At 43.1% G+C, this 14,553-nt stretch overlaps 1 protein-coding gene across 1 annotated transcript in view; it reads right to left on the bottom strand.

The window, feature by feature from the left end:
- Nucleotides 1–14,553, bottom strand: part of CHD6 (chromodomain helicase DNA binding protein 6) — a 169,964-nt gene that overhangs the window by 75,514 nt on the left and 79,897 nt on the right. The window contains exons 6-14 of the mRNA XM_037044086.1: nucleotides 11,424–11,486; nucleotides 10,584–10,642; nucleotides 9,742–9,859; nucleotides 5,488–5,574; nucleotides 5,156–5,290; nucleotides 4,480–4,601; nucleotides 3,014–3,257; nucleotides 1,696–1,872; nucleotides 936–1,079 (exon numbers count right to left, since the gene is read on the bottom strand). Coding sequence (XP_036899981.1) covers nucleotides 936–1,079; nucleotides 1,696–1,872; nucleotides 3,014–3,257; nucleotides 4,480–4,601; nucleotides 5,156–5,290; nucleotides 5,488–5,574; nucleotides 9,742–9,859; nucleotides 10,584–10,642; nucleotides 11,424–11,486 — 1,149 coding nt within the window. The remainder of the gene's footprint in view (nucleotides 1–935; nucleotides 1,080–1,695; nucleotides 1,873–3,013; nucleotides 3,258–4,479; nucleotides 4,602–5,155; nucleotides 5,291–5,487; nucleotides 5,575–9,741; nucleotides 9,860–10,583; nucleotides 10,643–11,423; nucleotides 11,487–14,553) is intronic.

The following is a 14,553-nucleotide window of genomic DNA, read 5'->3' on the forward strand; positions in this document are numbered from 1 at the left end:
TTCTCCATCCTGTCTTTCCAGATCTTCCCACACTAGAACCCTAAACCACTCCGCCCCCTACTCCAACCTTCCATCCTATTTCCAGCTTACTCGGATGACTCACTACTCCCAAATAAATTCCATTTAATCCATAATAGATTTCAGTTTTTCCTAGGTAAAGTAGTCACCATCTCTCTTCTCTCCACCTACTGAAAACTTAGCCACTCTCCCAAGTTTACTTTCAAATTGTAATCTCTTCATGAAGTCTTTCCTGAGTCTCAGACAGATATGACCTTTCTCTCCCACAAAGTCCCCAATTCTATTATGTGTTCCTCTTGGGGCACTTAAACTTGTCTGGCTTATTTCTGTAATCCCTAGTAGAGATTTCTATCCACAGTAGATCGCTATTTATTAATGTCAGTTGTTCTGAATCAGCTTTGAGTCCAATAAGCCAGGCTCAGGATGAGACCTTTGAAAATTGTGGAAATTTAGTTGATATGGACAAAACTGGACTTACCAACTACTCTACTATATGACTGCCTTCTTTTCCTCACTGCTTATGAGTATTCTGTTGCACTCAAAGAATAAGCCTGGGAATTATGTTGCAGATTATGGAGGAGGAAGGATAAAGAAGAATGAGGGAAGCAGAAGAAAGCAGAAGAAAGCACCACGGTCCTAAAATCAGAGCTATGAGCAAAATCATCAACGTTACATATGAGACACTGACGGCTAGAGACCTGATATGCTAACATAAGATATTTGAGATGCTGGTTCATGTACTCCTTGGAGTAATACAAATTGCTAACAATGGGCTCACCCTCCTCAACATAAACAAATAAATACATCAACTTAAAGGCAGTTAGAACTTGCTAACTCCTAGACCCACAGTGGCTTCTTCTTTCCACATGGTGAAGGTAATCACCACAATGAACCTTAATCCTTCAGGCCCCGCTTACCTGTTCCTCTGTTTTCAGATCTCCAAACTCCTCCAAGAAAGCAGTCTCTGAGGGGAACTGCGAGGGCTCCAGAAAATTGAGCAAACTGAAGAGCTCCTCCACCGAGTTCTGCAAGGGCGTCCCCGTGAGTAGCACTTTGTGTTCCTGCGCAAGGGGACACGGCATGATGAGCCGGGCGGGGTGGGGGGGATCCCCACACGGTGTGTGTTGGTGGAAAATGTAGCCAGGGCATTCTGTTCTGTGCTCAATGTGAGCAATTCTACTTTGCTTTAATGGGAATACAGTCAAAAGAGAGATCAAACATCCTTCCACATTATTAATTCCAGCAGCATTTCATGTTAATTGAACCATTCATTCATTCATTCACTCATTCATTCACTCAACATTATTGAGTGCCTTTCCACCACATACTGGACACTGTGCCAAAACAGTAATGTAAAAGGCCATCATCTCTGGTACCAGGGCATTCAGGGACCTACAAACAAACCAGAACACCTTACATTTCCCAGTCACAGATGAAATGGTATTTAAGATTCCCCTAGATCCCTCTGCAAATCAATCTGTGGTGACCGTCAAACTGTTAACCCAGTTCATAACTAAAAAACATTGGGTTCCTACACTGTCAGCTATGAAAGGCAGAAAGAAAATCTAGAGTACACAGACTATGCAAGAGTAAGCTACCTGCAGAACGGCTAAAGCAGGCTTCCTCCACAGTGAAGAGAAGCAACCTCTGTTCATATAAAGAGCTTGCAATTCTCACCAGGGCCATGAGCTTGAGGCCTTCCAGAAGCTTGCAGTTCCTATTCTTCAGTCTGTGGGCCTCGTCAATGACCACACAGCTCCAGTGAATCTTCTTCAGCTCCGGGCAGTCTGCCAGGATCATCTCAAATGTTGTGATGACAACATGGAACTTGAAGACTCCTGAAAGGGGGTTTCCCTGAGGACGATACAACAGCAGGCAAAGCTTTACACCACGGCTCCAATGGGCACCAGCTGGACCACAGAAGACAGCGCTATAAATGCTGGGACCTAGGTGAGAAGCCAATAAGCACTGCTCTTCCTCATTTGAGAAAAGAGACCATAAGAATGAACGAACTATTTAGACAAGAGACAGATCTCATGACATCGATGAAACAGAAGAGAGCACGTGCCCTCACAAAGGTGAGACAGACGAGCAGTGCAGAAGGCACAGCAAGGGAGGTTTTCATTTATTAATTGCCAAGATAAAGAAAGCAGATGGGTGTTGATTCACACATTCCCAGTCATGAGTCTGTCTAAACCATGTATAGCTTGAAAGCCCAGGGAACCTTCTTTGCTACTTTTCAGACATAATTAATTTCAACTTTTAAACTTGGGGTCCAGTACATGTTCAAAGTAAGGATCTTGATTCACCTGGGACAAGTGCTACGGGGCAGGGCACACCTGTCTTTCAGCCTCTCAGCGCTGCCGTCACAGTTACAGGGCAGAGCCGCATCGTGTTAGACAAGAGCATGTTGTCGATTTCCTCCAGGTGTCTCCTGTCACTGAAGCTCCTGGCTGGCTTCCCTCTGATTAGATTCTTTTAATTTTCACCTTAATTAATTATAAAATCAAGTGACCAAGACCACATACAGGTATACTCGGCAAAGTGCCTATATTTAATAGAAGCTTTTTAAAAATTCTATTGTGCTTTTAACAACCCGAACCCTGTTTTCTCTTTGTCCTTCCCTGTCGGATCTGTTAACCTCCTCTCCAGACTCCCTGGCTGGATACCCATCCTCTATACCTGACTTTTCTGCTCACTTTCTTCACTGAGCACATAACAATACAGATAAAATTTTTGTTGTGTAAAAGCAACTTCATAAGCCAACTGAGAAGCCAAGTTTTCAGAGTCCTAAAAAAGAACCTCTGGAATATCTCCGAGAGTGGAAAGTTTGCCCTATAAATTTGTGTTTTCTCATAAATTAAACTACCAGGGAAGAAAGAGAAGTCTGCTTCAGTCCAGACATGAGTCAGTCAACAGCAACCCGAGGCACGAAGTACCCCAACTCCAGAAGACATCGGGGGTCGCTGGGTCTTGCTGGCCCGTGTGAGCTCACCTGGGCATCTCTGTACACCATTTCATACTGCTGGATCATCTGCCTGCTGATCTGGCTGCCGTGGTACACGATGGCGTTCATCTCCGTCCACGTCCGGAACTCCCGCTCCCAGTTGGTGATGGTGGAGAGGGGGGCGATGATGAGAAAAGGGCCGTGCACTCCTCGAAGGAATATTTCTGAAAGGAACGTGATGGACTGGATGGTCTTCCCTAGGCCCATCTCATCAGCCAAAATACAGTTTTTTCTGCAGAGAGTAAGAAATAAATACAGGTAATCCATCATCACTGTAGAAAAGAGGTAGAGGTTGATCACAACTAAAAAGAGACTTCAGTAGCACACCCTGACATGCAAAGTAGTCAGGAAAGGCATTGTCAGTATTTTCCAGACTTGCATCTGAAGCAAATTTTTATTATTATTACTGTTCATAGCCTGCCTTCTTCCAAAAGGGAACTATGGCAACTTGTGAGAAAATACACGAAATGGGTCCATTTAAATATAAACTAAAAATACTAAAAATTAAAATAACAGACAACAAAAATATGCCTTAAACCAAAGCCAGCTTCTGTACCTAACAAACTTCATGGGAACCAAAGCAAAATAAAGGGGTAAGTCACATGATTCTCGCTGTTTATCATTTGTATTATCAAAGATCAAACTTAACCCAACTAAATCCCCAGAGTAAAAATGTTGGTCTCTTCCAGTGACGCAGGATCACAGACTGCCCAGAGCTGGGACATTTGAAAGGGTGTGGCCCCCATCGGTCCCACGCTCCACTGCACAGATGGCACCCTAAGACTAGGAAAGCCACACTGAGTGCTGTGCTCTGAGTGGCACTGTGACAGAGCGGCAGAGACTGCGCGAGAACACACATCTCCAGGGTCCCCTCTTGGTGCGTTTTCCACCACAACACGCTGTCTTTAAAATCAATACTAAGGATACTCTAGAATGTTAAGAAAATTTCAACCCATCTTTCTCGACTTTAAGCTGTTTCATCAAATTCTGACGGGAACTAAAGCACAAAGAGTACGAACTGAGAATTACAGTATGAGTCCAGAACCTCTGTGACTCACAAACGAGAGGCGGAGTTGGGGCTGGAATCCAGATCTATTCCCCTCTAAAGCCTGTTTTTGCTAAAGACTTAGAGATAGAAAACACGTTTAAAGGATCTTCTGAGCATAACCTTAGATAGAGACTAACCTTTTGGACACACTGACGAGAAAAACAAAGAGCACAAAGTCTATGCTGTATAAAGACCGTTTCTTTTGGTTGGAGAAATACCTGGCATAAAAATACAGTCCTGGCATGACTGATGTGTGAGACTCCGGCCGAAGTCACTAGCTGCGCTGCGTGCTCCCAGCGCTCTGCTCCCGCTAACTCTACATTGACCGAGACAGCTGCCCACTTTCAGGTACAAGCGTTTGGTAAGAGGTTCACCCATGAAGGAAGGAATGGTTCTGGATCCTCACCTGTTGTACCAGTTAAAAAGAAGCCAGTTCATTCCCTCCAGCTGGTACTCCCGGAGCTGATTACTGTTCTTATACTCGCGAGACTTCTCAAGTTTCTGCCAGGAGTCTGAAGCAGGCCGCTCCTAGTGGGAGAAAGCAGAGAGCACAATGTGTAGAGAATGACCTTCTAGAAGCATAACAAGATTGGGGAAGGTGGTAAATCCCAAAACACGGACCTAAAGCCAGGTTCAAACTGGATTTGAAAAGTGACTCTTTTCTGATGAATGTGCAGGCCCTCCGTGTTCTAGGTTTCATTGGATTAAACTGAGAACACCTCTCTGAAATTTGTAAGCAATCAATGAAGAGAAACACACCCTCCTAGACCTCGCATTGTACTGTTTCACTGAAACTCTTAGCTGTCACTCCCACCTGTGTCCTAATTTCCCCTCAGTCCAACATTAGTCAAGTTTCTGATTTCCATAGACAGAATTCTTTTATTTCTTTGTGCCTGTGGTATCAGCTCAGGAAAATACAGTGGGTCCAATATTTTGATTAGTTTCTAGAGTCAGGACATAAGACAAAAAGTCTATATAATCAAAATTGCAAATTCCTTAAATTCTCTATAAACACAGTAGCAGTCTTACTACGTTATCTTTCCGTATGAAACATCAGTTTCTACATATAACTGACGGATTACCATATGCTTAATTTCAGGAAGGACTTGAAGAGATTCGAATTCTTTAACTTTGGCAGGGTCCACGTCTTCCTCCAGCTCCCACGTGCTTTCCTCGTAAGGCAGGGAGCACCACTTCACCAGGTAGTGCGTCACTTCCTGGGGGGACACAGGAGAGAAACTTATATGCTTTCCCCTAGATTAAAGGAGTCCATCATTCTCTGGCCACCCCTTGGAAAACCACCCTACAATACAATACACGGATGCCACTGAAACAGAGACCACATGTTAACGAACAAGTAAAATATGAGGTAAGAAGGGAAGATACTTTTGGGGAGTCCACGGCAAACACCCACCTCGCCTGTTTCTGCATCCTTGGTATGGGCCACCTCCAAGATGCGATCGACCTCTACGTAGTCCGGGTTGAACAAGTCTTCGTCAGGCTAATGCAAACAGAGGAGAAGAGTTTAAAAGCGGCCTCGGGCCCTCAATCCCACGTCCAGTGTTTTATTTCTAAGTGACCCCTTATTCTGGGCCCAATCAGGAAACATGTGAAATGGTTCACCTGAGAACAGAAAAAGTCAGCTACAGACATTCTTCACAGTCCCTAAACCCTAACCGCCCATGGCTAAATTGAAAGGAGCCAGCCACACTGCACCGGCTGCACCTCCCCCAGGTGAGGCTTCCCTGTTGATCGCTGCGGTGCGTGCAAAAATCAGCCCAAAGAGGGCGCTCTTTTCTCACTGCTCCTTGTTCCAAAAAGCACCTATGAACACTCAGAATTATGGCTTCTCCTTAATACAACAGCAAAGAACAGCGGACACTGGCAGAAGGCATAAGGGCGCTTCTGGGGTGGAGATAACGTTCTATTTCCCGGTCCAGGTGGTGCTTACACAGGTGTGTTTATTCTGTGAAAGTTCGCTGAGCTGTATGTGCCCTTGGATTTATCTTTATGGACATTATGCTTCCAAAAAGGGTACTTGCAAAACAATAATAAATAGCACTTAGAAATACTTAACCTGTGTGTGGAGTTACACTAAATGTTTCCATTTAAGTCTCAAAACCAGTTTATGGAGTAGGTGCTGTAATTACTTTACAGATGAGAAAACCGACTCAGAGAGGCTAGGTAACACAACCGAGGTCACAGAGCTGTGAGAACTGCAGTGTTTACCAGGTCTTTCTTACCCAGCAGCCCTCCTCCTCGACAGCTGGAATGTTCTTACTGCCCCTTAGGTTGGAAGGCACGTTACGTGCTACCCAGTTTCATCTTCTACTTGACTCAGGAGTACTTTATACAGCATTCCCGGCAAACCCACGCTTGGATGCAACTATCCCATGTTCAAAAACACACTGCATTCTAAGACCTGACCCACTGCCAAGGCAGTTTAACCTCTGCCTGTTCAGCAGTAGCGGCACGATCTTTATCATTGTTACTATTAAATTACAGCCTAATTTCTATCCCGTAACTGTGACTCACTGGTCTGAACTGCTTCCTCTACAGCAGCGGTGACCAAGTCGATCCCCTCCTCTCTGTGTTGGCTCTTCAACAACCCCCTCCCTATCTGGGTTAAGTAGCCACAGGGGTCCAACTGTTCTTCAGGTGCCAGGTTTCCAGATCCCTTAAGGACATGGAGCTAACACATGTGGAATAGTGACCGTGAGCCAGGCACCGCACTAAGCACTTCTGTAAACACCGAGTCATACAATCCTCCGAGGTGTTCTGTGAGGGTGATGCTATTAGGAATTCTGGTTTTAGTACAGATGAGGATACTCAGTCTGCCAGAGGCTCTGCACGCCCACCCAGCTGTGTGGGGGTGGGGGTGGCGGTGTCTTGCTCCAGAGCCCAGGCTCCGAGCACCGAGCAGTCCGAGCACCGAGCAGTCCTCCTTCCACTTTTGTTCTCAATCTCTCAGCTATGCTGCTCAGACTTGCAGCACCCCTCACTGAGTCCTGGTACCCAAAAATAAACATAACACTTGGGAATGAAGACAGCAAGGCAGAGCACGACTGTGCCACTGGTGCAATGTAGGATTCATGTTCCTTTTTAAGCAGCCACACCCTACTCTTGACTCAGAGTAGTCAAGAGTAGTGCAACTGCACTGGCAATAAATATCATCGTTTCTACCCAGGACTGCTATCCAGTCGTTCTCCCCACTCTCCTTACAGAAATCTGTAATGCAAATGCATGACGTTACATTTTATTGCCATTTTATTTCATTGATCCCGACCTGTCCAGGCAAACCAGAACTTTGATTTTGTTGTTTATCCTGCCAGAGTTGGGTCTGGTTTCTGGAATTTGGGTTTCAGTTAGAAGGCCTCCACCCCTACGGAGCATGGGAACTCAACGTCCCTTGAGCCAGAGTCTCCACACTGCTACCTTCTCCTCCCCTGGCAACCTCATCAAGGGCCGGGAAACAAGGGATATGAAAACGCTCTCCCCCAAAACTAAGTTATTATGTACTTTATAAGAATACCAATTACCCAAATTATTAATAAAAACATGAAATAGGTCAAGATCAAAGACAGTGTTACAGAACTACACCCCACTATCAGTAATTAGTTTAATGAGGTCCCCCAGTCTTTCTCAAAGCTTTTCCTTGCTGTTGCATTATTTCTTTAAGTCCTAACACAATTTATTCTCCCTATTCCCAACCAAAGAAAACTCACTCCCTTGGAGATAAATCAGAAAACAGACACAAGGAGCTTTGTAGGCTATATTAAGGAGCTTGGACTGTGTTCCAGGAAAATGGGAAGTGCTGGAGGTTCTGGAGCAGAGTTAACGAACAGCGTATGGCAAACCCTCCTCACTCACCTGGGACTGGCCGAATAATTCCTGAGCACTGACCCTGTGCCTAGTGCTGGGAATAGAGACGGGAAGAGGACATGGGCCCCGCCTGTCTCACAGGGCTCCAAGTGGAAGATACAGACATGCTGTAAACAAGTTACTACAGTGCAAATGCTTGCTAAAAAAGCGGTGAGAAAAAATGTTCCAAGAACAGAGGGAAAGTATCCAACGGGGCTTCAAGATGGTTTTCTAGTCCTGGTCACCACCTTCCTTTCCCCAATTGTCCGCCAGAGAAGCAGTGCCATGGGAAAAAGCTCTCCCAGGTTGTAGGGTAACTAAGGAGAGGAGGGGGCCAAACACTAAGGCTGAAGAGTCCCACCACACTGGGACGGGGGCGAGAAGAATGCTCACTGCCATTATCCTAACATTATTTTTGTCACTTGAGAAAAAGGAGTACGACGTGAGGAATAAAGTGGTACGTGCAGCAATTTACTGTCACTCGATGGCGTGTGAGTGCACACTTAAAGTCTAGTACTTACGACTACATTTTAAGAATAACTTTTACTGCTTCTTTTTGTCACAAGTGATCAAAATAATATTGAAAAATTACACGTTGAAAAATAAGAAAACAGAAATTACCACAATCCCATCAGCCAGAGGAGATCATTTCTATGTCATTAATAATTATTTTCCAGTATCATTTTTACTAGCTGACAGTACTCCATTCTGTGGGATTTATCATAATTTAACAATTATCTACTATTTACCATTTTGTTTTCAATTTTTCATCAGTATAAACAACTGTTTATCATTGTTAAATCTTTGCACAAAGACTTGATAGTTTCCTTAAAATAAATGACAGAGGCGCTGGGACAGAGGACACGCAAAGTCTGAGACACCTGCTGTCACACTGTTCTTCCGACAGGTCACGCGGCGTTCTGTTCCCACCCAGTGATGTGCGAGGGGCCCTTCCCTACCACCTCACCAGCAAGGAAGGGATGGTTCTTGTTTTATAAGGGAGAGCTGTCAGGTTCCCATTTTAATCTATGTTCCCATTTTTGTATGGTTAATTGGTCCATTTTCTCTATTTGGGGGACTTTATATTTTTCTTAATTAGAAGAGCATTTCTTATTAAACTACCGGCCATATGTGTATGTGGGTACAGGTGTAAAATGTATACGGTTTACATATGGATATGTGCATGTATATAATTAGAAAATTTGTATGCATAATGCATATTCCTATTTTCAGATTACAATGTATGTACGTATACATATACATACACACACAATTAGGAAATATGTACACACACATAATATTTAAGATTTGTTTTGTTTAAGATAAGTTTCTAATGTATAGATACTATAGATTTGTTTTAACACCCAAATCCTCCATTGCTTCCTCTTGCTATAGGCACAGTATTTATAAATTCCCATTTTATATAAATTTATTTATTTTCTAGAATTTGGCTTTGCTTTTTTTATTTTTCACTGCACACTTTAGGTCTTTTTGGAATTGCCTTTTGGGGGTGGGGGAGGATGGAAGAACTGGGTGCACACTCTCCAGCCCCAGCTGTTTGCTGGTGTTCTGACCAAGATGCACTCCTATGGGTTGTCAGTTTGCAAGATTTGCTCCTCATACCTTAGTGGATAATTTGTTTTCTTTAGCTTAAGTCTGGACTAGTTTTGCTATAAATCTAGTGCACACTTAGCAATTCAACTACAGCAACAGATCTGCTCCAAACTTCGATTTTAAGAAACTTACACCCACTATTTAATACTGCAAGAAAAACTGTGCTCAAATTAGTCAGTAAATATGGCTTCACCTCGGTGAAAATGTGCTTCATCTGGGCTTGTTTATTCCTGAATCGCTTTATCTTCTGTGCGATGCGAGGGTCCTTTTCGAGCTCTTCCATTGTGGCCCATTTACAGTGTAAGTAGGAGCTGTCCAACAACACACAGATTGTGACATAAGCACAGGACTGGCACATCACTACACGTTAAAGGGTTTCAATACACGATAACCGTCTAACACAGAAAAACTGAGTGGTGTATTGTGAAACCGCTGGAGATTTGGCCTCGAAGGGCTTTGCCCTTCAGGGCAAAAACAGAGGACACAATGCAGCGATTCCAGGCAATGGGGCGCTCTGTGGCCTCCACAGAGATTGGCTCAGACCCCCAGCCCAGTCGCCTAGTTTGTTAGAGCATCGTCCTAATAAGCCAAGGCTGCAGATTTGATCCCCAGTCAAGGAACATGCAACAGTCGAGCAATGACTGTGTAATATACGTCAGTGAAAGTGGGCATGTAGCAGAGAACTAGAGAAAAATGAGGGGGGAAAGGTATAGGCTGTAAGAATAGTGGTTCTCTACCCTGGGTGCAAATGAGAATCACACAGGAAGTTAAAAAAAAAACAATTCTGGGGACTACTCTCAGGGTCTGAGTCGGCAGACCTTGAGTGGAGTGAGGACTTCAGGTGTTTTAAAGTTCGTGGGTGGTTCTGTGTGCAGCCCAAGGTGAGCACCACCACCTAAGGTGAATTTGAGTCAACTAAGTCAGTGAGTCATGCCTTACGGGCCATTCTGGGAAAACACGGATGATGCTGTGATAGGGAAAGGAAGTTTTATGCGTATAAAATTCAAACACAAATAACACATTAAACAGACGTACAAATTTCTATACTTAACGTAGAACAGCTCCAAGTCGAATGGGGGTTCTCCTGGGTGAACCTGTAACCAAGAGCAAGCAAGTTCATCAACCCACGTAGGTGATCCCTGCAGATCATCTTTACGTGCCAAAAGAAAACAGGCGAATCAACGCCTCAGCCTGGTTTTAATACAGATTTCTCAAGAACATGTTCATTTCACTAGGTCTTTTTCTGGTACCTATGGAGCAGGTGTATCAAGGCTGAATACACAGCTAGCAATAAAAGGTAAGGGGGGAAAGATCCTTCTGGTGTCCTTCCAAGGTCCAGGCTGCAAGAGCATTCAGCTGATAAACTCAAACTGGCCCAGGGCTCCGAGACCCATCAGGAGCAGAGCCTGGTGCAGAAGTGAGAACATGGCTTGTCTCTGGAGCCCCCGGACCACCACCCTAAAACACTACGGCACTCGCTCTCAAAGAAAGGAAGGTGCTCTTGTAAACACTGCAAGTACGTACTGCTCTGACTGGCACCAACATACTCTCACTCAGGACCTTTCTCTAGAGGATCCCTACAGTGGCCCCAGGATATCTAAAGAAAAGGAACCCACAATGTTTAACATCAGAAACTAAGGGATAAACATCTTTTGCTAGGATCCCAGTGGAAAAAAAAATCAGTTTGGGCCTTCTCAAATATTTGAAAACTTCATGTCCTAAAAATCTTCTGGGGGTGTAAAACTAAGTACTGACTCGCCAGACAATGCTCATGCCTCGCTCTCACTCCAGCCAGGAATGACCATTCCAGGTTCTCTAACCAAATATGGCTCCACAGAGGGGATCATCAGCTCTGGTGATATAGAAGCCACCGACCTCCTGGACAGTCTTGGATGCCAGGATCTTCTCAATGATATTTGCGTCATCTTCTGGAGGTTCCTGGAGACGAAAGTTAAAAAGAAAGAAAATCACTGGCACCACAGAACCCAAGAAATAATTCTGTTAAGAGCTACTACAACAGGCACTACTGCATCAGAAGTTCACCTTTGAATACCAAGGCCTCCCTCCTATCAGACCACGGAGTGATCAAGAGACAGAAAATCTTCTAACTTCTGGGCACAACCCTATCCCCCCGACCCTCCAACACACATATGCTGAGAAGGTATTCTGCTCTTCGGATATGCCTTCAGCAACACTAAAATCGGTCCTAGGGCTTCCCTCCTCTGCCAAACTGCCTACACGTTGCCTCGATCTTCAGCAAGGTGTAACATGAAAGAGTCTAGGGGTTTTAGAATCAAAAGGTCCCAATTTTAATAAAGTCAATGAACACCTCATAGTTTCCAAATCTATTACTATAGGAGTTAAAAATTCTTATCTCACTGAGTTACTGAGAGGATAAAATGGCATAAGAAAACATTTCTGGAGAGTAAACACTATGCAAATGATGGTGTACTTATTCCCTTCTAAACTGTACCATCTTTCCCCTCTGTACCTAGAAAAAAGCTGTTTCACTGATGAACCTCTGATACAAATTCCAATTGAAAACAAATTAATTCCTTCCTTTCTTTCCCTACGCACACATCACCATCGCTAGGCTTCTAATCTCCATGAAATATGTTTCTACAGAGTTTGTGATTTTTAAAAATCTGCATTAAAAATGACAAACTTAAAGAACGCATTGAGCCACAACACACTAGCATTTAACATTCTTTCTAGTGCTTTAAGTAGTTTTGTTTCAGTGGTTTTCTACGTACAATATGACCTTTCTAGATCTATTACTTACCACAGTATGAGACTTAGAACTGTATGTAAAAAGAATGTTCACCACAACAATCCTTACTCCCAAAATAACTATTTCGGTGCCTGATAGCAACTTCCCAAAAGGATGGTTTATTCTGCACATTACTGTCTTCAGTCTACCCATTCTGGGCTCAACTGTCACGAAGCCATACCACTAGAGAAAACATTATGTCTTCTAGGATCTTAAACCAAGCTTTTCTCTGAAAAGTGATAGTTAAAAAAAAATTGAGGAGGGCAGATGACAGATGGTAGAAAAGAAGTCTGGAAATCAGCAGGCACTGACAGATGCCCCCAAAGGTTACAAATGGTTATTACGTTCCCCTAGACACATGGCATTATGCTGGGTGCCGTGCCGAAGGTAATCCAGAATGACAAGTCTTTCCCCACAACTCAACAAGAAATGGGCAAACTGTGCCTACCACATATTAGGAGAAAGCTTTGGTTTTTCTGTTTAAGTCATTGTTCTGCTTGATTCTTTAGCACAAGTTAGCAAAGGAAGAGGGAGTTGATTGTTCACTGCTTGTCTTCTTCCACTTGAGACAAATCAGTTGGATGTAGCTAGATGCCTCGGAAAGGCCACGCAACAGTGGGTAACCAACAACTATGTGTTGAATACTAAATAGCAAGTGGAAGAGAGAAAGAGAAGGAAATACATACGGAAATAAAGCATCAAACTCACCAGGACTACAGACTAGAGACAGTTATTATCAGTCTTAATCTGTAACACTTAACTAAAAAGTCTTCCCCTTCTCCATATACTTGGACCTATCCTACACTATCAGAATGGCTAACAGCAAAGGGCCAAAGCTCGGTGTACTTTCTTAATCAGTAAAGATCACTACCCAAACTTGTAGCCAATGAACAGCATTCTACGGCAAGTGGAAAGTGAGCAAAGGAACAGGGGGTGGGGTTAAGAGAAACTAGACTAATTAACCAATTACCTTCCTTCCTTCTTCCCTCCTAATTTTCTTCCATACTATTTATTTCGTCTTAAGTTTATGCACTGGTCTGACAGAAATAAATGAGCTATGGTCTTCACCATCAAGGAATGACCAGACATGTCAACATAATGCTTTACATCCAGTATGCAGAGGCCTCGGGTGTACAATGGATGGATTTCTACATAAACAAATACACATTTGTGTAAGTACCACCCAGATTAAATTATATAACATGTCTAACAGTTTGGAAGACCTTCATGCCCTCATGAGAAGTAACTACTATTCAGACTTCTACCACTACTGATTAGTTTTGACTATTACTAAACTTTGTATAAACTGAATTGTATGTTATGTGGTTCATTCTTCTGTGTAGTATTTTGTTGTATTAATACACTACCACTTGTTTATCCATTGTACAGTCAAGGAATATCCGGGTTGCTTCCAATGTTTATATACGTCTTTTGTTGCACAGATGCACTCATCTACCCTGGATACACACAGAGTGGAACTACTAGACTATGAGTTTGATTATATGTTTGGTATTAACGCATCTTGTCAAAAGTTTTCCCTAAAGTGACTGTAGCAATTATTATACCCACCAGCAATGCATGGGTGGTTCAGTTGACCTGATACTGTCAGTCTTTAAAATCTGAACAGCTCCAGTCACTGTGTAGCATTCTCTCTTTAATTCACAGTTCCTTGATAACTGGGGGTGCTGAAAACCATTTCCTGTGCTTACTGGCCATGCAGCCATCATCTTTGTGGAGCTCCTATTCAAGTCATTTGCCTACTTTTAAAATTACCCTCCGTTTAGATTTGCATCTTTATATATTTCCATATAAGAGTTCTCTGTCAGCGATATAGATTTGAAACATTTTCTATCAATCTATGAGTCCTTTCAATCTGTAAATGTGTCTTCTGATGAACAAAAGCTCTATAAAATTCACCTTACAGATCTTCTCTCTTATGTATTTTTATGTCCTGTTTAAGGAATATTTGCTGCCACTGTGGCCATATGTTAAGCCACCTATGTGATTCAAAACTTTCTCATCGCCACATTGAAAAAGTAGAAATAAACAGATAAAACTGATTTTAATGTAGTTTATTTAAACCAATATAGCCAAAATATTACCACTTCAAAATGTAATCATACTGAATTATTAAAAAGAAATTTTACATATATATTTTTTCATACGAAGTCTTTAAAACCCAGTGTATGCTTCACACTCACAGCAAGCACACCTCATTTGGACCGGCCATGTGTC

Source organism: Sturnira hondurensis, unplaced genomic scaffold, assembly GCF_014824575.4.
Source record: "Sturnira hondurensis isolate 20B ecotype Veracruz unplaced genomic scaffold, ASM1482457v3 Scaffold0004136, whole genome shotgun sequence".
Lineage (NCBI taxonomy): Eukaryota > Metazoa > Chordata > Mammalia > Chiroptera > Phyllostomidae > Sturnira > Sturnira hondurensis.